General features: G+C 39.6%; 1 protein-coding gene across 1 annotated transcript in view; it reads left to right on the plus strand.

Annotated features, from left to right (window-relative positions):
• Positions 1-20,046, plus strand: part of smg7 (SMG7 nonsense mediated mRNA decay factor) — a 78,244-nt gene extending 58,198 nt beyond the window's left edge. The window contains exons 18-22 of the mRNA XM_020527607.2: positions 9,705-9,791; positions 10,435-10,594; positions 11,144-11,317; positions 12,298-12,446; positions 17,742-20,046. Coding sequence (XP_020383196.2) covers positions 9,705-9,791; positions 10,435-10,594; positions 11,144-11,317; positions 12,298-12,446; positions 17,742-17,855 — 684 coding nt within the window. The 3' untranslated portion in view covers positions 17,856-20,046. The remainder of the gene's footprint in view (positions 1-9,704; positions 9,792-10,434; positions 10,595-11,143; positions 11,318-12,297; positions 12,447-17,741) is intronic.
• Positions 20,047-22,483: the final 2,437 nt, after the last annotated feature.

Consider the following 22,483-nt stretch of genomic DNA (forward strand, 5'->3'; position numbering starts at 1 on the left):
TATATAAAATCACATAGCAAATTTGATTCTTTCCTAATTGCACTTTTTTTGCAGTACATGCAGTAGGATACCCTGATTCCTCTGCATCTTCAATGTTTTCAGTTTATCAACATTTAGTGTTTTTTTTCCACAACTTCCAGTGACCAAGAAACCAATGTGTTTCTTTTCCACCTAATCCTTCATTGAGACATTTTTAGTTAAGTTTTAGTTTTTACGACAGGTGTTTTGTTTGAAATCTTTTCCCTAACTTAATTTTTCACTGTCAATGCTCTACGAAGTGACAATTAATGTCTTTGGATGCTCCTTTTCATAAATGCACATGCATCTATACATTTAAATGTCTCTTCCTTGGCATAGTTTTTATTACTCTACTGTAAGCTACTGATTGAATGCTGTATTGGATGCTATTTGATTCTGCTAAATGATGTTTTAACTCATGTCCTGTATTCATCACATCTCGCACGTCTGGTCTATTGCATAAATATTGTCGAAAAAAAAGACGCTCACAAAGCTTTTTGTTGTCTAATTGAATAGAATTGCAAGAATACTAAATCTCAAATGGAAATGCAATTCATTGTGCAGAATAAGAGGGTACTGATTCACTGGCAAGTAAACTCTTTACCATCAGTAACCCTTCTTCTGCAGCATAAATTATTCCCTTTTGAGATTTGGTTTTCTTGCGATTCTATCCAGATGAGTACAAGACTTGGACATGCTAGGAGAGTGGGCAAAGAAGTGGTAGATGGAATACATAGTGGGAAAGTGAAAGGTTATGCTCTTTTCTACGAAGAATAGAGCCTATTTTCTAAACAGGCAATGGCTTCAGAAATCTGAAGCAAAAGGGATGTGGGAGTCCTAGTTAAGGATCCTCTTAAGGTTAACATGCAGGTTCAATTAGCAGTTAGGAAGGCAAATACAATGTTAGCATTCATTTTAAGAGGGCTAGAATACAAGGGCAGAGATGTACTGCTGAGACTATATAAAGCTCTGGTCAGACTGCATTTGGAATATTGCGAACAGTTTTAGACACCATATCTAAGGAAGGATGTGCTAGCGTTGGAGGGTATCCAGAGGAAGTTTGAGAATGATCCCGCATGAAGGGCCTGTCATATGAGGGGTGTTTGAGGACTCTAGGTCTGAACTCGATGGAGTTTAGAAGAACGGAGGTGATGGTGGGATCTGACTAAAATTACAGTACACCTGCGAGGCCTTAATGGAGTGGATGTGGAGATGTTTCCACCAGGAGGATAGAGTAGGACCTGAGGGCACAGCCTCAGTGAAGGGACAACCTTCTAAAGGAGATGATGAATTTCTTCAGCCAAGGGGTGCTTAATCTGTGGAACTCATCGCCAGAGGGTTGTGGTGGCCAAGTCACTGAACGTAATTAAGACAGAAGTAAATAGGCTCTTGATTAGTAAGGGGATCAAGGGTTACAGGGGAAAGCAGGTGAATGGGATTGAGAAACATACTGCCATCAGATCAAATGGTGGAAGACTCACTGGGTCGAATGGCCTAATTCTGCTCCTATATCTTATGGATCAAGACTGAAAACATCAGCATCATGTCTCTTGCTTTCCCCCAGTGATATTCAAGTTCTGTATTACCAAGTAATTATTTGCATATTGCTCCTGCAAAATAGCTCACTAAGTGAAGAAATATTTTTAAAATCATTATGCTGATGGTCAGGCTGACGAGAAATAGGTGATAGTAATTCACTGGCAAGTACTTCCATTGTCTTCGGTGTCACTGACTAATATCCTTCCTACTGAGTTCTGTCTCTCTTTCTTTCTTTCTTTCCTTCCTTCCCTCTACCCTTCCTTCTCTCTTTCCTGTTCTTTTTCTCCTCTTCCCTTGTCCTTCTCCCATTTCTCTGTCTCTCCCTGTCTGTTTGAACGAACACAGTGTGCGTACTTTTCTCTACTGCGTCAGTAAATCATTTCTATCTGTCTCTAGCATGCTTTAGCTTCTCCAAATAATTTTGGAAAAGCACAAGATGGTATTTCAAGTACTTTTCTCTAGTGAAAGAAAATAATGTACTAAATTTGCACATGTTGTAAGTTCGATTATAGATGCTGTGCAAACCTCAAATTATATGGGCGCTATCTTTGCATGTTTTAATTAAACTTTCAAAACTCAATGTTTATATAAATTTAACACAGCCTCCAACCATCTCAGTCACTTACTCTGGTGTTGTCTGCGTAAAGCTTATGGTTTTTTCGTAAAATCTGTTGAATTGGCAAGCAGTGCTATGGCGAATCTACTAGATTTCCAAATCAGTGCTGTACATGTGATATGAAGTAATCAATGATGTAGACTGTACAACTAAATTTGACATTTCTAGAATTGGGATAGTTTACATAAAAGTACTGGATTAAAGAAGTTATATTGGATAGAATTTTGGGTTTTGTTGTTCTGATACAAAGATGTTGTTAAGTCCTGTTAGCTTAACAATTGAAGCATAACCTACACATGACCTTTCTTATTCCAAAAACTGTAATTTGAGTTTATATTGCTAACATAGCACTGAAAATTGAAGACACCTGTACTATGTGGATTCCAGTCAGTTTTTTGCAGTCATTTGACATTGGAATGCTTTCAGTTTTGAAGTATTTCACTATTCTCTATTTATACAACATCAGGAATGCATTGCATTTATATAAAATAAAAAGTGACAATTTCCAGATCCCTTTGCAACATGCCTCTTAAATATAAAATTGATACATTGAATTCTTAAGTTTTTTTTTTAAACTTCATTTATAATTTTAAAGCATGAAACTTGTTGCTTCCTCCAATCAATCTCATCTCCAGTGCAGTTCAGTAATATGATTTTTAGCCAGCCTTGTCAGACCATAAGATCTGATTTGCAGGTAACTGGAAACATGTTGATTATGCAACACCTTTATTCAAAAAAGGATGGAGGCAAAAAGTGGTAGCTATAAGCCAATTAGACTAACATCTATTGTTGGAAATATATTCGAATCAGTTATTAAGGCAGTAATAGCAGAACATTTGGAAAACCATAATCTAATCAACCAGTGTCAATATGGCTTCGTGAAAGGGAAATCATATCTGATTAATTTTAGTTCTTGAGTAAGTCTCCAACCAGAGTAGATAGACAGTTAGTAGATGTGTTGTATTTGAACTTTGAGAAGGCATTTGACATTATACCTCTCAAAACATTAAGTTATAAGATAAAGGGCCACGGTGTTGGCATGGCTAGAGAATTGGCTAATGGGCAGGAAACAGCAAATGGGTTCTTTTTCAGGTTTTTGACTGGCAACCAGCGGGTTTCCACTGGGATCTGTGCTGGGAACGTAGCTGTTTACAATATATGCTAATGACTTGAAGTAAGGAAACCAATTCACTGACCCAAACTTGCAGTTGGCACAAAAATAGGTGGAAAAGCAGGCTGCGCGAGGGATACAGACAGTTTACAGAGAGGTATTGATAAGTTATGTAAGTAGGCAAAATGTTGGAAAGTGGAGTACCATCTGGGAAAATGTGAAGTTGTTCATTTTGGAAGGGAGAAAAAAGAACTATTTAAATTGAGGAAAAACGGCAGAAAACTGCATCACAAAGGGACTTGAGGGTACTCGCGCACGAATCGCAGAAAGCTAGCACGTAGATGCGGCAGGAAATCAGGAAGGCTAATGGAAGGGGACTAATACTCCAAGGGGGGTTTGAGTATAAGAGTAGGGAAATCTTACTCCATCTGTACAGTGTACTGGCCAATCTGGAGAACGGCAAGTAGTTTTTGTCCTCTTAAGAATAGATCATTTTATTGGAGGCAGTTCAGAGAAGGTTTACCAGGATGATCCCAGTATGGGGGGGGTTATCTTATGATCAAGATTTCAACAGGTTGGGATTCTACTCACTGGAGTTTAGAAGAATTGGAGATCATTTCATTGCTACATACAGGATTCTTAAGGGGTTTGACAGGTTAAATGCCAAGAGGATATTTCCCCTCATGGGAGTGTCTAAGACCAGAGGGTATCGCCTCTGAATTAAGGGGTGCCAATTTAAGATTGCAATGAGGAGGAATTTCTTCTAATAGTTGAGAACTCCTTGTCACATAGCTGTGGGGGCAGAGTCCTTGTGTAAATTTAAAGCTGAGAAAGGTTTTTCATCAGTAAGGGAATCGAGGGTTATAGAGAAAGGACAGGAAAGTGAACGTGAGTGTTGGATCAGCCATGATCAGACCAGGCTTGAGAGCTGAATGGCCTACTCCTGTTCCTATTTCTTATGTACTTATGCTATTGTTATATTTGATCTTTGAAGGTTGGTTAGCTCACTTCGCTGGGCAACTGGTTTGTGATGCCAACAGTGTGGGTTCAATTCCGACTAAGGTTACCATGAAGGCCCCACTTTCTCAACATCTTCCGTTGTCGGAGTGTGGTGACCCTCGGGTGAAACTCACCACCAGTCATTTCTGCTTAATGAGACAGCTGGCCTGTGGTCCTCTGAGACTTTGACTATTTTATTTGATCTTTCATTAAATTATTGTTTGCTGATTTTTAATGGTAGATTGTAAGGCTGAATTTTAAACAGTGTATTGTTGATGGAGAGAATTGGGGGCTTAGAACTGCTGAATTTAACTTTCCAACTTCCACATTTGACTGGAGTGGGTTAAGCTGCTTAATTAAAGAAATATTGACTCATGTAACATTAGATTCATGAGTTTTCCAAGCTTCTTGAAATTTACTTCTGAAACTAAAATGAATGTGTAGCAGTAATCAAGGATTCTGAGCCAATCTTGGACAAAATCAACTAATATTGAATACTCAGAAATGCTTTTGTACCCGTTAGTGGAAAAAGATTTTTTTGTGAATTACTTTTGCTGCAGTGATAGCTGTACAATTTAGAACTAATCTTCTATACTTTGTGGAGATTTGCTGCTTCTGCTTCGGATTAGACCATAGAGGTTGATTACTGACAGCACCTGCCAGAGCCTGCTGCTGACAGACCTTCAGCTGCATAGCAGAGGGCTATAGAACAGGAGGTGTTGTTGACACAAAAACATAAGATCAGTCTCTAGATAACACCTGTGGAGCTGGAGAATCACAGCAGGCCAAGCAGCCTCAGAGGAGCAGGAAAGTTGACGTTTCGGGTCCGAACCCCCCTCTAGATATGGGGAGGGTGAAGGGAGCTCAGAAATAAATAGGAGGGGTGGGACTGGGGAAGGTAGGTGAGTGCAGGCAGGGAGTGGTGGGGATTGGTCAGTGAGGAGAGAAGGGCAGATCGGTGGGAGAGAAGTTGACAGGTTGTGTCAAGTCAAGAAGGTGGGGAAGAGCGGGAGGATTGGTTATGGGATGAGGCTGGGGCAGGGAGATTTTGAAACTGGTAAAATCCACGTTTAGGCCATTGGGCTGTAAGCTCCTGAGGCGGAATATGAGGTGCTGCTCCTCCAACTTTTGGGTGGCGTCATTGTGACATGGGTGAGGCCCAGGATGGACATGTCATCCAGGGAGTGGGAGGGGGAGTCGAAATGAATTGCAACAGGAAGGTGTTTTGTGTCTGAACACCAGTGCCTCAAGATCTTAGGTCTAGTAATGATGGATATATGCAGCCTCCTAAACAGCCTGCCACTTGATTGAGCTGGTGATCACATTTTACCAGTCAAAGTCACCACAGCCCTCAATCTTTTTGGCACTAAATCCTTCCAGAGGTCTTCTACAGACAGTTTTGGGATTTCCTAGATGGTGCAGTTGACTGGGTGTTTACCAGGGCTGGCAGTTATGTCTGTGTTGCTGATTCTAATCTGAATGACCAGGATGTTGGCATTCCAGACATGGCTACTTTCTTGCAGGCACAAGGCACTATCGTCTGCACAAAGGTGGGAAAATGGGTGCACTCATGCTCTCTCTCTTTCATTCATTGATTATTCATGATTTTAAAGGCACCTATCACAATCTTCACGGAAGGACATATCATCACATTGGCGTAAGACACAACTTCTTTCATGCATGAGGTGCTTTCTTCTAATTTTTGTGTGAATTCCACTCTGAAGACCTGTCATTGAATCACACATTGACTGCTACTGCTCAATCACTTCTTTCTTTCTTCAGAGGCACCTGAGTTACAGGATCTGTAATATGGACTCTTTCCATGTCTGCACCCCCCGCCCCCCCACGAAATCACTTGTCTCGCTCCACTTGTTAAACAAGTGTCACTAGGTGAATATACAACTGTTCGGTCTGGGAAACTGGGTTCATGCATATTCTGCACAATGTTTGTGAATACAGGTGTTAGAATCCAGTGTAGCAACTTGTGTTGTCAACTGCTGTTGATGTTAAAATTCAGTGCCAGTCATAGTGTTCAAAGACTTAGTTGCACGTACACGCAAACTTCAGTGCAGCATTTAAGAAGGAAAGTCGCAAAGACTATACATTGCTAACAGAGGAAGTTCATTTTAAGAAGGTTTTTGGGTTCAAGATAATCCCAGTGCTTTATGGAAAGGTCATTAAAATTATGGCAACCAATTTCTTAAATATTGCATATAAGTTGTTTTTCTTTTTAATTTCATCTCTTAATGTTTCAAGCTGTAAGATTGGAAGAATTTTTTCAAGGTTTTCTTACATATATTCCTTAATGTTTTGTTATATGTAGTGATCTGATCTTTGATAGCAAAAGTGAAGTGCTGCATACATTGTAAATCTGAAATAAAAGCAAATTGCGTGAATAACTCGGGTCAGCCAGCATCTATGAAGAAGGGAAAAGTTAGCATTTCAGTTTATGTTCTGGCAGTTTTACTTTTTTTGCAACGTGACCACGACAGTAGGAGAGATTCTCATGATAATGATGGGTGTACAACTTGTATGTAGGGTTTCTTTAGAGATTTGAATCAACTTAGCTATTAAATATTGTGTTTTAAAAGTTCAGAGTGCCAGTTTCCTGTGCTTGTGTGTCAGAATCAAGCTTTTGATACTGAAATCTTGTTATGAATGTCCATATTTTTGCCTTCTACTATTGATATTGAGTTTGTATATTGCTGCCAGAATAGAGACGGAGATTGAAGTTTAGTGGTATGAATGTGAGAGTACTAGGTCCTCGAAATTACCTGCAAAATGTTGAATACATTACTGTGGCTGGAAATTGGGAAGAGTGGTAGCTAAGTAAATTTTATAATTGGGTTTCTCGCACATCCAGCAAGAATGTGAATGTGCAGACACAGCTGTTGACACAACAGCTATTTTTTACATTAGGGTAACCAAATCATTTGAAGTATGAATTTTTAGGCTAATTTGAACGTTTTCAACCTGCAGAATAGTATCTTTTAAGTTATTCCACTAATATTTTTCAATGTTATGAAATAAACTGATGTTCAGTGTCTTTTTAATGTGTGGAGAAACCTGTATGGCAGCAGGAAGCCCTAGATGCATTTAAAACTGGTTGACTGACTTGTAGGTCCTATAGCCTCTCATTGTTACTGCCATTGGTTCAGTTTTTTTTGATAGCAGTACTGTTTTGTTTTACACAGTATGAAGTGTGACATTAGGAACAAACAAAATTGAACTTGCTGGGAATCAATGAAAAATGTCCCATTGGCTGGAATCATATCTAGCAAAAAGGAAGGTGGTTGTGATTGAAGCGGAGAAGAAGCTGTTCTTGAATCTGTTCATACGTGTATTCAAACTTTTACATCTTCTGCCCGATGGAAGAAAAGTATAATCAGAGTGGGAAAAGTATTTTATGTTGGTTACATTCCTGAGACAGTAGCAAGTGTAGATGGAGTCAGTGGATGGAAGGCTGGTTTGCATGATGGCCTGGGCTGTGTTCACGACTCTGTAGTTTCTTGCAGTCTTGGGAAGAGCAGTTGCCATACCATGTTGTAATGCACCCAGGATGCTTTCTATGGCACATGTTTAAAAATTGGTAAGATTCTTTGTGGATATGCCAAATTTCCTTGGCTTCCTGAAGAAGTTGAGGCGTTGTTGTGCTTTCTTTACCATCGCATCAACGTGGGTGAGCCAGGACAGATTGTTGGTTATCATCACGCCTGGGAGTTTGACGCTGTTGACCATGTCCACCTCAGCACCATTGATGTAGACAGGGGCATGCCCTCCACTCCACTTCCTGAAGTCAATGATCAGCTCCTTCGTTTTACTAATGTTGGAGAGATTGTTGTCTTTACACCATGCTGCTAAGCACTCAATCTCTTTCCCGTACTCCGTCTTGTTGTTTGAGATCCAAGTGATAATGGTGGTGTCGTCAACAAACTTGTAAATGGAGAAAACAAAACTTGTTCAGCAGCATTACTACTGGAACCCAATATCTGCATCCTGGAGTTACCACTGACTAGAAACTGGACTAGCCAAATAAATACTGTGACTAGAGCACATCAGAGGCTGAAAATTTTGCAGCGAGTAACTCACTCCAATGTCAGAAGTGTGCTGGATACTCTCCATTTGCCTAGATGAATGCAGCTCCAGCAATAATCAAGAAGTTTGACATCAACCAGGACAAAGCAACCCATTTGATCACCCATCCTCCACCTTGAACATTCATTCCTTCGATTGCAGGTGCACAGTAGCAGGACATGTTTTCCATCTACAAGATGCATTGCAGCAAGTCACAAAGGTTGCTTTCACAACACTTGCCAAACCCACAAACCCTGCCACCTAAAAGGACAAATACAATGGGCAGAAAGGCACACCATAATCTTCCAGTTCTTATTCAATATTTTGATTTTAAGCTAGAACATCATTCCTTTTACTGTTGCTGGATCAAAAACCTGGAGCTACCTGGCTAAAAACAATGTGTTTTTGGGTTCCATGAGAACTGTATCTCTAGAATGATACATTTGCAACTGTACATTGGAATTTCCTTGCATGTCTTGAAGGACTCCATTCATTTTGTTCAAATTGGCACATGAAATGGAGCAGTCAAGTGAGCTCCCTGTCTTCGATGTCCTAATTGAGAAGTTAGCCGGGGACCAATTACTTACTGTGTGCTGCAAGCTTCCTTTCAGTGGTCAGTATACATGTTGGGATTCCTATAGTCTGTCTATCTCAGCCATGCATGTACTTAATAACCCAGCTTCAGTAATTCCTCATTCCCTAACTGGGAAACAGCACAGTGGCTCAATGGTTAGCATTGCTGCCTCACAGCGTCAGGCACCTGGGTTCAATTCCATCCTTAGGCGACTCCACGCAGATAGTTTGCACATTCTCCCAGTGTCTGCTTGGGTTTCCTCCGGGTGCTAAATTGCCCATAGTGTCCAGAGATGTGCAGACTAGGTGGATTAGTCATGGGAAATGCAGGTTTCGGGTAGGGTGGGTGTGTGGGTTTGGGTCCGATGTTCTTTGGAGGGTCAGTGTGAAGGATTCTATGACTGAGAATCAAACCTGTACCACAATGTATCTACACCTGCAGGTGGTCTGCAGTAGTTCAAGAAAGTGGCTCACTGCCATCTTCTCAAAGGAAGTTGAGAATGGCCAATAAACTTTGGCTTCACCAACGCTCACATTCCACGAGAGAGTTTCTAAAATACAGCTTATCTGATCTGTTAATTGTTTTTATGGATCCCGAATAAGATGGAGGAGTTAATGAACATATCAGCAAATGTCAGAAAAGTCAAATGTGACTGTTAATTCAGTCATTCATTATATAAATGTATGTAATAAGTTAATATAGCATATAGATGTGACATACTTTCCAAAACATTTAATTTTAATGTAATTTAATTACCTTTTTGTTTCATGTAGATGCCAAACAGGTCACGACTTGAGAGACCTTCTGAGCTAATCACGTCTTCTTCCTTATTATCTTTACCACCCTTTTCACTCAATCAGGTACATTTAGCAAAATCAAAACCTGTCTCCAAAAATTAATAACAGTTTTTTCAATGCTTTTTAACTTCTCAGAGTAGCAGGTGTACATTTTAATTGTTTCATATTGTAATTATTAAAGATATATTAAGGAAATAATGCCTTCTCCTCCCCCCCGCCTCCCCAAAAGCCTCATTTTCTATGTGCCAAGATTGATTCTATGAAATAAAGACACTTATTTAGTTCTCAGCTCCTCCATTGAGATAATTTTGTCTTATGATGTATATTGCAAACTGTACTCCACATCTTCAGTTCAGTGCTGAACTGGAGCTTCTGGTTTCCTTTATGCTATTGGTACTTGGCTTTAGTAGGCACCCAGTAGTAGAATAATCTAAGAACAAACATTAGGTTATGAAGTTTACATAGCAGAGTAATACTTGTAAGATATTTATTTACTTTTAGCTTGATTTTATTTTGATTTCTTTACAAAGTGTCAATTAACTCAGTTGTTAGTTACTTGCATCTGGTCAGAAAATTCAAGCTGAAATGTAGACAGATGTGACGATAGTCATGAAACAAAACATATCGTTGAAATGATGTTTTAACTTGAATATTTTATCAGGGTGCCAAATCAATTGACCTTATTACATTTTCCTTGTTACTTCAGGAGAACTCTCAGAATAACAGCATCTTCAGTGAGGTTTATGGCAAGAATTTAGCACCAAGTGGGAAATCAGAGAATGCACTACCCCAAGCATTCCACGAGGCCTCCTGTTACTCACTTTTTGATGGAAACCCTTGGTCCCCTTCTCTTCCTGCCAGTTCAGGTCAGTGTTTAAAATGTAATCTTTGCTTAGAGCAAAGACACAGAACTATGAAATACTTCACAACTGAAAATATTCCTTTCATGATTTTGAGTGGTGTAAGTGAAGCCCTGTTTCAGTCACAGTATTTTTCAGTATGAATAGACACCAGCATACCGTGACTTTAATTTAGCAGCTTCTGAGCAATTTTTTTAAAATATTGAGCAAGGAAATAAATTATTTTGAGTAATATTTTGATTGTTTTTAAATCCCTGCAGTAATTGGTCAATTGATCACCAAATAATTAAGGATATTGATTTGCATTTTGTTCAGGGAAAAGTAATAACAGCATGTTTTTTAAAAACCTTCTAAACACCTATAAACATCTTGGTAAATAACTGACAAGATAAGTTCCAACTCCTGGAATCTAGGTTCAAATCCAGCCCATTAGTCTATGCTAGTGAAATGACAGGCTTTTTCTTTCATTCTTAGTGGAACCATTGCAGGTTGGGGTGGAAGAATCCTCATTTTCTATTTTTGTGTTCATTCTTCACATGTTTCTTAAAACAATAGATCATTCAACACCAGCAAGCCAGTCTCCACACTCCTCTAATCCCAGCAGCCTACCAAGTTCCCCTCCGACTCACAACCAGAACTCATTCTCTGGATTTGGACCGATTGGAACGCCTGACAACAGTGAGAGGAGGTTGGCTGACCGCTGGAACATGAAACGTACTGACAAGCCAGGTTAGCATCCTCAAATATTGCTATCTTCCTTTATCTTTAATGGGTGGCTTAACTATGTGAATAAAAGGGTGCTTAAGTTATTTAGAACTTAGTTCATTTGCCTTTGTAAAATTCTAAAGTTAATAAATAATTTCTGTTGCCTGTAACCTGTGCATGTTTTTTTGAAATGGTTCACTATACAGTCCAGAGTGAACGATACAAGTTATTAAGCCTGATAATGAACGGGCGAAATAATTCAGACAAGGTGAATGATTAATTTGGGTTTCCTGTGGGCTCAATATTTCCACTAGAACAGATGGCGTAGGTTAAACAATAATTTTATATCAACAGGTGATCAGGAAAAGCCAAAGAATTAAAAACTTTAGCAAGCTGTCAAGAAATTGTCTTTAAAGGCACAAGTTATCAATTTTTGACTGCAGCAATGGTTAAAAATTGAATTATATCCCTGCCATCTGAATCACCATCTGCCTGTTGATCTGAATGTTAAACGTCATATAGCACTATTCGAAGAACAGAGACTTCTCATGTGCTGAATACCAATGCTGCAAAGGCCAAAAGGCCTGAATTATTTAATTGTTCATCTCATAGCTGTTTGTGGAAATAAGTCTTGTGCTTCCAAAATAAAATCTTTTTCATGAAGCACTTTGAGACATCTTAATGTGATAAGGTGCTATATAAATAGAAGTTTTTCTTACAGATATATCAGTTAATATAATGAATTTGTAAGTATGCAATTGGTCAAAGGGAGGGAAATCCAAATTAAAATAATTATCCTTAAACAGTACTCTTTTCCCATGCAGCGTTTATTTGTGGTCTTTATTATTTCATTTTCATTTTGGTGGCAATGTAAGTTATAATTTCCAACATCAAACCAGGCCGTCACTGGTATTTTCAATTTTTTTTAGAGTGTACATTAAAATAATTCCTTAACATACCGTATATTTAATTTTGGCCTTTTCTTTTTCTTTAAAAATTTGCAGTAATGAGTGGATTTGGCCTGGACTATCTACCTGCTGCATCTTCCTCTTCAGACAACACCTGGCATCAGGGTGGTACACCTAGCAACACGTGGGCTGCCCCAGACACCACACTGGATGACTCGTCCACATTGCTCATGGACAGTTTCAAGGTATGATATCTGACTGATTCGTTCCTCTGTCCTACCTGATTCCTATTTTCCTTTCCAGTTCTGAGGGTAATGGTTGACGCTGGGATTTGACTCTACCAGTGGAAATAGTCCTCCGCTAGTTCTTTTAAATGTGCATTCTTGAAATTTCATGATAATGTAGGTTTTGTTGGTGGCCTTGTTTAGTCAAAGAGTCCGTAACAGCTATGTTGGATCCTGTCTAGATACTTGGAGTAGGGTCATTTGAACACAGATGAGTAGGCCATTTAACATTCCAAATCAGTTCTGTTATTTAGATCATGGCTCATCTGTCAACTAACTCCATCTATCATCATATCCCTTCGATTTTTTTTTTTGTCAACCAAAATGTACTATCTCAGTTTTAAAATAAGAATTTTATGTACCTTCAGTATCTATTTGTAGAAGAGAATTACTAATTCCAATCATCCTTTTGTGTAGAAATGTTTCCTAACTTCATTCCTGCACGTCTGGCTCTAGATGAAGCCCCTGCTTCTAGACTCCCCAGCCAACAGAAATAATTTCTCTATCTATTCCATTTGTTCCCCTTAATCTTCAAATTCAATCAAGTCACCATTTAATTTTTTAAATTATTTTTTATCCTCTTTGACAGAAATGTTGAGACCAGTTATAACAGCCAAATCTGATATTGGTGAATTCCACACGGAACAGGCATTGAAATATAATGGACTATGTCAACAATGCTGTTGTCAATAAACCCGACTATGAAACAGGCGGAAGACTCACTATCACCTGGGGGGTAGTTTCACAGTAGTGCCCAATACATTTAAAGTCGGGAAGTGACAAAGACATCAATGAAGGTCTCAGCAGGGGATGGCTGAGACAGAAGCAGGTGACTTCAAAGGGGTGAAAGTAGGTGTTCTGTGTAAAGGATAGTGTATGAATTTGAAAACTGAACTTGATTGAATAGGATGCCAAGATTGCAATTAGAGTTGACTCATCCTAAGACAGGGTGGGGAATGGAATTGGTGGCAAAGGTACAGTCCGTGGTGGCTTCATTCTTGATATTTTGCTAAAGGAAGTTGCAGCTCATCCCAGACTGGATGTCAGCCAAGGCTACTGACTAACCACAATGGAGAAATAGAGCTGAATGTCATCAGCATATGTTTGGTAGCTAATCCTATATCAGTAGATGATGCTGCCAAATGGGCAGCATTGTGGATTACGTACAGAAGACAGCAAGGAGATGTCCTAGACACATGAAGATAAAGCAATGGGAAAAGAAGCTCTTGTTAGAGATACTTTGGCTATGACAGTAAAATCAGAGCCAAGACAAACCTGTGGAAAATCTCATTGAGCTGAATAACACATTGGGCACGTTGGAAGTGATGTTATTTCAACTGTCAAATGTTGCAGAACAATTAAGGTAAATGCTTCATGATCAGTCATGGGAGAAGGACTCACGGGTGACCTTAGAGGTTTATAAAATCATGAGGGGCATGGATAGGGTGAATAGCCAATGTCTTTTATCCAGCGTGGGGGCTTCCAAAACTAGAGGGCATAGGTTTAAGGTGAGAAGGGAAAGATTTAAAAAGGACCTGAGGTGTTATCTTTTATCACGCTGTGGTTGGTGCCTATATGGAACAAGCTGCTAGAGGAAGTGGCGGAGGCAGGTGGAGGCACCCGAATGGGTGAATGAATGGAAAGGATTTAGAAGAGTATGGGCCAAATGCTGGCAAATGGAACAAGGTCAGATTGGGATGTCTGGTCAGTGTGGACGAGTTGGATTGAAGTGTCTCTTTCCAAGCTGTATGAATCTGACTCCTATTAGACTCTGTGTGACTCTTATTAATTAGGGGCTGTTGTGAACTTGTGACACATTTAAAAATTTGATTGAAGAGAAATACATATAGGAAGCTTCAGGAAAGATGGCACAAATTTGGGTTGTAAAATGATGTTTAATTGTTTTGGAAATGATGGAATTTGAGGTGACAAGGTAGCTTACAAGGTCAAAGATCATGGGTATGGGGCCAAGCGGAGGGAATGAGGCAGAAAGCTCAAGAAAAAAAGGGTATGGCAAGGGGATGACAATAGTTTGGCTCAGTTAAAAATGACGGTGGGGGACCAGCAGGGACAGCTGAACGGATGGTTTCAGAAGTTCATGATCTCCTCACATTAGGTAATTGAGCTGAAAATACAGAGAGCTGTGGTTTAAGGAGACTGCTGTTAATGGAGATGCCTAAGTTGTTTCTTAGCTGCAGATGAGGGTAGATTTAACAGGAGAATTACTGGAGGTCTGTTGGTACCTGATATTCAGCTTGATCTGATGATGAATGGCACAGCCCATTATGCCAACTACACTTGTGTCTTGAGACTTGAGAGAACAATGGTGGACCATATTGGAGAATCCAGAGATAGGAAAGAAATTTTGATTTGTTGGGATCAAGGGAGAAAGGGTTGAGTAGCTGGTCAGAATAATTATTTTTTCGAGGGGTCCACCTTCAAGGAGTAAAGAGACCTTGTGGTACAGGTTCATACCTCCTTGAAGGTGGAGTCACAGGTAGACAAGTTAGTGAAGAAGGCTAGGGGGCAATTTCTTCATGCAGAGGGAGGTGCGTGTATGGATGAGCTGGCAGAGGAAGTTGAGGAAGCTGGTACAATCACAATGTTTAAAAGGCATCTGGATGGATACATGAATAGGAAGGGTTTAGAGGGATATGGGCCAAATGCTTGCAAATAGGACTAGATTAATTTAGGATATTTGGTCAGCATGGATGATTTGGACCAGAGGATCTGTTTCTGTGCTGTACATGTTCTGTCTACGACTCTGTCTCTTGCTGAGATTTCTTAAGGGCTAATTTTTGATTTTCTGGGGCTGTGTTTTTAGTTTCAGGAGCTACTTTTTGATTTTCATGAACTCCTTCATTAGGTGAGACGTAGTCGTGTAGTAAATTGCCTTCTATATTTATGTGTGGTATTGGGCGCTCAGAAGCCAAAATAGAATTATTCATCAAATCTTCAATAATGATCAACCCTTTAATAATCTTAAAGGTAAACACACAAGGAAAACTTGTATTTCCAGATGCCAGCATATTTAAATTGGCACAAGACAACAGACATAAAATCGCACCAAACGGTTATTTCAATAACTGGCACACTTCATAAAGAGTATGTTAAATTGCATGGAATTCATTACTTGTGACTTCAGTTTTCACTGGCTGCTAATTAGCCAAATATTCTTTCTCGACAGGTAACCCCTGATAATCTCCGGACCCCTTTACCCCTTTGCAATCGCCTGTTTCCCTCTCCCCCACTCACCTCCTCTCTTCCCCACACCCCCCCACCAAAAAAAGAAAAAACCCAAGCAGTTGTCTGCTTCTTTCCTCCTTCCCCTCGCCTTCTCCCACATAATTTTGTGGTCACTTGCTTCTTGCTTCACTCAGCAGACTCTGCCCAACCTTCTGCTGCTGCCAGCTGACTCATTCTTGCCCCAGTTTCCCAAACTTTGTTCAGAAACTCCTCTCATCACCAGCTGCTTCTCTCCTAAACTTGCTGATTAAACTCATTGAGGGGTCTAACAGCCACATGTTGAAAAGGAGCAACTCCTATCAATATTTCAGTTCCATTTATGAGGGCAACTTTTTTCCTGATTGAGTGCCCTGGGCGTAATTTATCCCAAAATACTTGACCGTTTTTGGGAGCAAGTTCACCCACCACCCCTGCTTGTGTATTTTGAGCATTGTATATGGATCTTTGGAGTGGAAGGCCAAACACAAGGTGCTGGTTTCAAATAACTTGGATAAGTTTTTTTCAAGGATGAATGCAGAAGTACGTACAATCAGGTGGTTAGTACTTACTCCTTAGTCACCAGCACCAGAGCAGATTTTCTAGTCAATTGTCTTCATTGTTGTTTGTGGCGTCTTGCTATGTGGAAATTGGCTTCTTTGTGTTCCTACATTAGAGATCTTTTAGAAAAACAAATCAGTAGTTATAGCACATAAGGAAGCTATTCAGCCGAACGCCTCCCTCTACAAGTACAACCCAGCTTGTCTTAGTCCATACCTTTCTCCCCATAGCCCTGAAATTTTTTTTTCTCCTCATAATTATGCAGCTGCTTTTTGAAAGTCACAATTGAATCAGCTGCCACAATTGCATTTGAACCCAGAGTTGACTTTCCAACCAGTCAGCACCCTTTTCTAGCTGCAAAATATGCCTGTCAGATATAAAAGATGCTATATAAATACAAATCTGTTTGTTCCTTCTGGCATAAAGTTACTATTTTTAAAAAAATTAGTAATTAAATGATCCAGCTACTAAGACTGCAACTATATTTCAAGATAACCTTAAAAAACAGCACATAATTAAAGCAGTGGGCTTGGCAGTGTTGTAGTAATGTTACTGGATTAATGAACTAGAGGCCCAGACTAATAATCCAAAGAATATGAGTTCAAATCTTACTGTGATATGTTAAGAATTTCAATTCTGGTTTTAAAAGAAAAAGTCTGGAAATGAAACATAGAGGTGACCATTTACCTGCTGGATGTTCTAAAAGCCCATTGGTTCATTAATGTTATTTATGGAAGGAGACCTGGTGTTCTTAGTTTGACCAGTGAGTTGCTCCAGTCTCTCACCAGTGTCAATGTCTGTTGTCTGAAATAGCCTAGCAAGCCACCTATTTGCATCAAATTCAAGCAGTGAAGACTTAGTCAGTTACTCGCAAGTCCCAAAATGTATTAGTGAACTATTAAGGGCAAGCTGAATATAAAATTGATTTTGTATCCTTTAGTTCTCTTTTTGTCTAGAATGTAAAACAATTTTTGCATTTTTCTGATAATGGCATAATATTTTACAGTAAACTGTTATTTTGGATCTAAAGCAGAGGTGACGTTATCAGTCAAACTCTAAGTTTATCTAGTCTGAAATTGGATTTGGAAGGTGTTTTTTAAAAAAAGGACCTGAGGGGTAACTTTTTCACAGAGGGTAGTGCGTGTATGGAATGAGCTGCCAGAGGAAGTGGTGGAGGCAGGAACAAATACAAGAGTTAAAGTGCACCTGGATGGGTAAAGGAATAGGATGGGTTAAGAGGGATATGGGTCAAATGCTGTCTAATGGTACTAGGTCAGATTGGGATGTATGGTCAGCGCAGATGCGTTGGACCAAAGGGTCTGTTTTTGTGCTTTGACTCTGACTTTATGACTCTGTTGTTCTTGGGATGTGCGCACTCTGTCTATGCACATATTCCTTTACTCAAAAATATTTCTTTATGGACTGCTGAATTTCCATAATAGGTTTACTTATTTTCCCCATCTCCCCTTTCAGTCAATCTGGTCAAGTTCAATGATGCATCCTGGACCCTCTGCACTGGAGCAGCTGCTAATGCAGCAGAAACAGAAGCAACAGCGAGGACTCGGCACACTGAACCCACCACACTGAGAGGCACAATGGCATGACCGGTGAATCCAGGTTACACAACTCAAGGCATGTTGGGTTTGCATTACAACCCACGGTCCCCTGCAGGTGGCAGCCCTCTCTTCTGTGTTTTCTTGCTGTTGAGAGGGCGTAAGCACTCCACCAGTGCTGCGTGTGCACAAAGCTGCTGCTGAGGAAAAAATAAAAAAAGAACATTACATGCTTCCTGTCACTTCCAGAGGAAAGTCCATCACCTGCCTCACTCAGTTATCTCCTAAACACTTGATTCTGGTCAAAGATCTCCTGTGTTGTTCTCCATTTTATACATCTCTAATACAGTTGGTAAACAAAGAGAGATGAGATGGGGAATGAAAAGTCAAGTGGGCTGAGGTGGTGTTGCATTGTAAAAAAAAAAAAGAGAATCAGCTAATGAATGCTCTGCTGGTGAGGACATGGTTACGTTTTTTAAATCCTCTTATCATCTTGGTTATTGAGAGTGATCATTTTCTGCTCTGTTAAGGAACAGGTGTGCTTGTAATCTCTAAATGTAGTGACACTGGCCCATTTGTCAGCTTTCCTCAAACCTATTACATAAGGATGTGTGGAGGCATTCTGTTAGTGAATTTATATGAAGGTAACTTTTCAGACAGGCAAGGGTTTTGTGTGTTTGAAAACAGCTTCACATCACTGCACCTTTAGCTAATAGATTTTTTAAAAGGAAAAACTAGTCGTTAATGTCAATAGCTGCAGTAGTAATTACAATATTAAATACTTGTGATACTGTTCTGTAGCAATCCTAGCTAAAATGCTGATAAGACGTGCAGCAGAGAGCTCTGCTTAAAACAAAAAAAGCAGTAATTGCTAAGGATTTTAAATTAGTGGTTTTTGATTATAACAGTAGCTATAAATTTTACTATAGCATACCAACCTTGAAAGGGTTAATTTATCTATTTAGTTCTAGTTTCAGGCTTCTTTTAATTACTAGATAAGAACAGCTTTTGTCAGCTTCTGTCTGATGGTGATTTTTATTCCCAATTTGGCAGTGTCTTTCAAAGTGAAAAAAGGGTCCAGCAATGCTGCTGGTTCAGCAAAACGGGGCACAAAGCAGGTGTGTGTGACTGAGTAAGTGGGCCACCTGTACTTGTGGCTATTTGTTGCTGCTTGTGGCCACCTGCTACTCCCATTTACAATTTAAGAATGAAAATGAATAGCATGGGTCATACACTGTGGTCATCATACCAGTAAAAGTTTCAGGCTCTTGAATGTAACGAAACATTTCTGTCCTTTTTGAGCTTTGTGGAAAGATCTGAATGTATCATTTGCAAAGTCACATGGAAAATACCTGTTAAAGCCATTCTTTAAGTCACAGTGATGAAAACACTTTTTCAGTTGAGACTTCAGTTGAATTTCTGATGGCAATAGCTGATGTAACTGTAGGAATGCATTTTGTTTATTTTGGGATGGAAGAGTTACATGTCGGAGTTGCTGAGAACTGTTCAAAACCAATATCTCATGCTTGTGGGGTAAGGTTTGAAGCTCGGGTGGTGCTAGAACATTCAGGCCAGGTTGGTAAGCAGTGCAACACTAGAAAGAAGTGGAGAAAAGGAATCCATTTTTGTTTTGAGGGAAATAGTGTACAACAACCTCTTCACGGTAATAAAGACTTACTAATTGAAAACAACAAAGAGAATCCCCGCCCCAAAAGCCTTTGTTCTAAATCAGTGCTCTGCACCACAGTTAGAAGCGCAGCTCCACAGCCCAACCCACTGAAACATTCCACTGTTCTGCTCTGGTCACCTAACTCTAAAACTACTCTGGTACTGAATCACCTCACTGCACCCTGAATCTGTTCACTGAGCTGACAGGTCCCAGAAGGTTAGCAGAAGTACCAGGGCATGAATTGACAACCTGCATGCATGTATGCTGTTTGGAATAATTATATTTCTGGGGAACAGGAGCACTGCAAGAAAGATTATAGAGCCCTTGGAAAAAAATGGTTTCTGTTCTAAGCTTTTGTGTTCATGTCTTTTTTGTGTAAGAACTTGTGCAGCAATTGCTGGAATCAGCTTTGCCTTCAATAAATGAAACCATGTTCTAAACAAAACTGTTTTATGTTTAATCACTTGTTCTTTTGTGCACAGTAAGTTACTTGAAGGAAAAATCTACGAACATTGGTGTGGTGCTAAACTTACATTAAATACTGTTAAACATGCAAGCTACGTTGTGTTGTGTGCTACTTAAATTTTCATAACTAACTTTTTTTTTTAAGTCCCGCAGAACAAAAGTTGGGGAACTCGGCCAAGCTGAATTCCTGGTTGGTATGGCATTCAGTCCTGCACAGAAATGCTTGAGGATTGGGCTTGGTTGTAATATTCACTGTTTTGGATAGCATTGCAGACCACCTTTTGCTTGTACAGTCACGCGTTTGAAGTACGAAAACACTAGCTGCCCTGAACGATATTTCAGTTGGTAATGCTGATCCCTAATTCCGAAGGATGTGTTTCAAATTCCACTCCAAGAATTTAACATGAATTTCTAAGCTGAACCCCAGTACAGTACTGAGGGAGTGATGGACTACTGGAAATACTGTCTTTCAGATCAGCTGTTAAAACAGACTCAGTCTGCTCTCTCAAATGGTTCCAATTATTCCTACAGTCCTGGTTCAAAGAAGAGTTGGCTAACCTTCCAGTATCCAGTGTTAATCCTCAACATCTCTGGTCCTTAGCACATTGCTCTCTCTCAACTACCTTGCCATCTGCAAATTGGCTGTCATTTTTCCTACACTACAACAGTAACTACGCTTCCGGAGTATTTAACTGTAAAGCACCTTTGAACTGTTCTGGCATTATGAATAGCACTTTTTCTTTCCTGCAAAAGTAGCTTAGTCAAAGAGGAAAATAGCATTTCAATAATGTTTGAATAATCAAATGTTGAAACATGATTACAGTGCAGTGAAATTTGGCATCTTGAGTGAGGCTGCTTGTGTATCCTGTTCTATGTTTGCACCATCATCTTAGAAACTAATTTATTCTGGAGAACTGTTGAGCCATAAAAGGCTTAAATGCTGCACAAACTTTTTGTTTGTTTAATTTGTTTTATTTGAAGCTGGAGTTTCAAATACCGGTAAGTAGTGTGGAAGACTTTGCAAGGAATTGTGCCTCCAGTCAGAGGCTTTTTCTAAGCCTACTAGCAGCAAATGTGGGCGTGAACCAGTCTGTGACTGGAGGAGGAGCAAGCAGCCTGAGGGCTGGGCACGTGGCCATGACTCTTGCCACAGAAAGAAGGCAGTGAGAGTCTACTAAGAGGGAAATACAAGTCAGGCTGTGATGGTGAGGGAGGAGAATGATAGGCCAGTGAGTTGGTCCCGTCAATTTTCTTATTCTTAAAAAAAAAAAAGTAGCTTTTTTCCAATTTGCATTTAAATCTCTCTGGGTGGGGGGTGGGGTTGGTAAGAAAGAGAAATCACTGGCCACTTTCATTTCAAAGTGAAATGCTTGACGGTATGGTAATAGTGCAGGTGGAAGGTTTTGGAGTGCGAAGGCCCGTGGATTATTTCCTTGATGTTAAAGGGATCAGAGTAAGTCGGCATTAGAGGGTAAAAGACTTGGTGGGAGTGTAGACAGAAGGGAAGGAGTGAGAGATATGAGAAAGAAAGATGAGGAATAAGGCTGAATGGGGGAAAGCTATGTCAGTTCACTTCAGACCCCTACTTTCGTGTGAATTCTGTTGAGGTCAGCTCAGTGCTGAATCAGAAGTGACCTAAGATCAGTGTTAGTTGAACCAAAGTCCTTATTTTGGCTTGGGTTGCCACTCCTTCCCTGGTGATCATGAATTGGGGCTGATATTCTTTTTTTCTTTTTTCTGCAGCTCTGCTTAACCAGAAAGGCACAGTTGGCTTTATTAAACTTGGCTGCTTTGCACTTTTTAATGGTCATTTCTATTAATTACTCATTTAACTAATCAGTTTATTGCTTTTTAATTTTGAAAATAAATTAATGTTTACTGTTGTAGCAATCCTTTCTTAAATTTGCTCACTGACTCCGTGAGGAAGAGAAAAATTGAAATATGACCTGCCCACGAGAAAGAGTTAGCTACCCCTGTCCTAAATTGACGTCTATTAGACAATTTGTCTATTTACACATTGATTTATGTATCTGGTTATAGTCTTAGTAAGTCTCTATTAGATTCTCAATGACAAACAGTAACAAGAAAATTACTTCACCTTCGCCCTAAACTCGTGCTGTGGTCTTTAAAGTTTGATACCATCTTTCTGATGTCCTTTGAGTTGATGTAAATTGTCGTATTCCAAAACAAACTTTTTTAAATGCTTGTGGCATCAGATCGAGGATAAATTTATTTATCCTGCTAATCAGTATCTTGTTAAAAATTGAACTAACTTCTCCACTAGCATTTTTGCCCTAATTTTTCCCAAAGGTTGATTTCAGAAAATCCTGTCAACAGTCTGTAATTTTTGTATGGTATTTATTGCAATTCCTTGTTTTCGATAAGAGTCATAAATAATCTATTAAGGTGCTGCAAGCAATTCTTTGAAATTTTCACAATTAAAGGCACAGGCTTAATTGGTGGTTGGGATTTCCCCACAATCTTGTGTACGATGTGTCTGGCAAAATGTGACCACATCTTAATGTAAT

The sequence above is a fragment of the Rhincodon typus genome, chromosome 10 (assembly GCF_021869965.1).
Source record: "Rhincodon typus isolate 14 chromosome 10, sRhiTyp1.1, whole genome shotgun sequence".
Classification (NCBI taxonomy): domain Eukaryota; kingdom Metazoa; phylum Chordata; class Chondrichthyes; order Orectolobiformes; family Rhincodontidae; genus Rhincodon; species Rhincodon typus.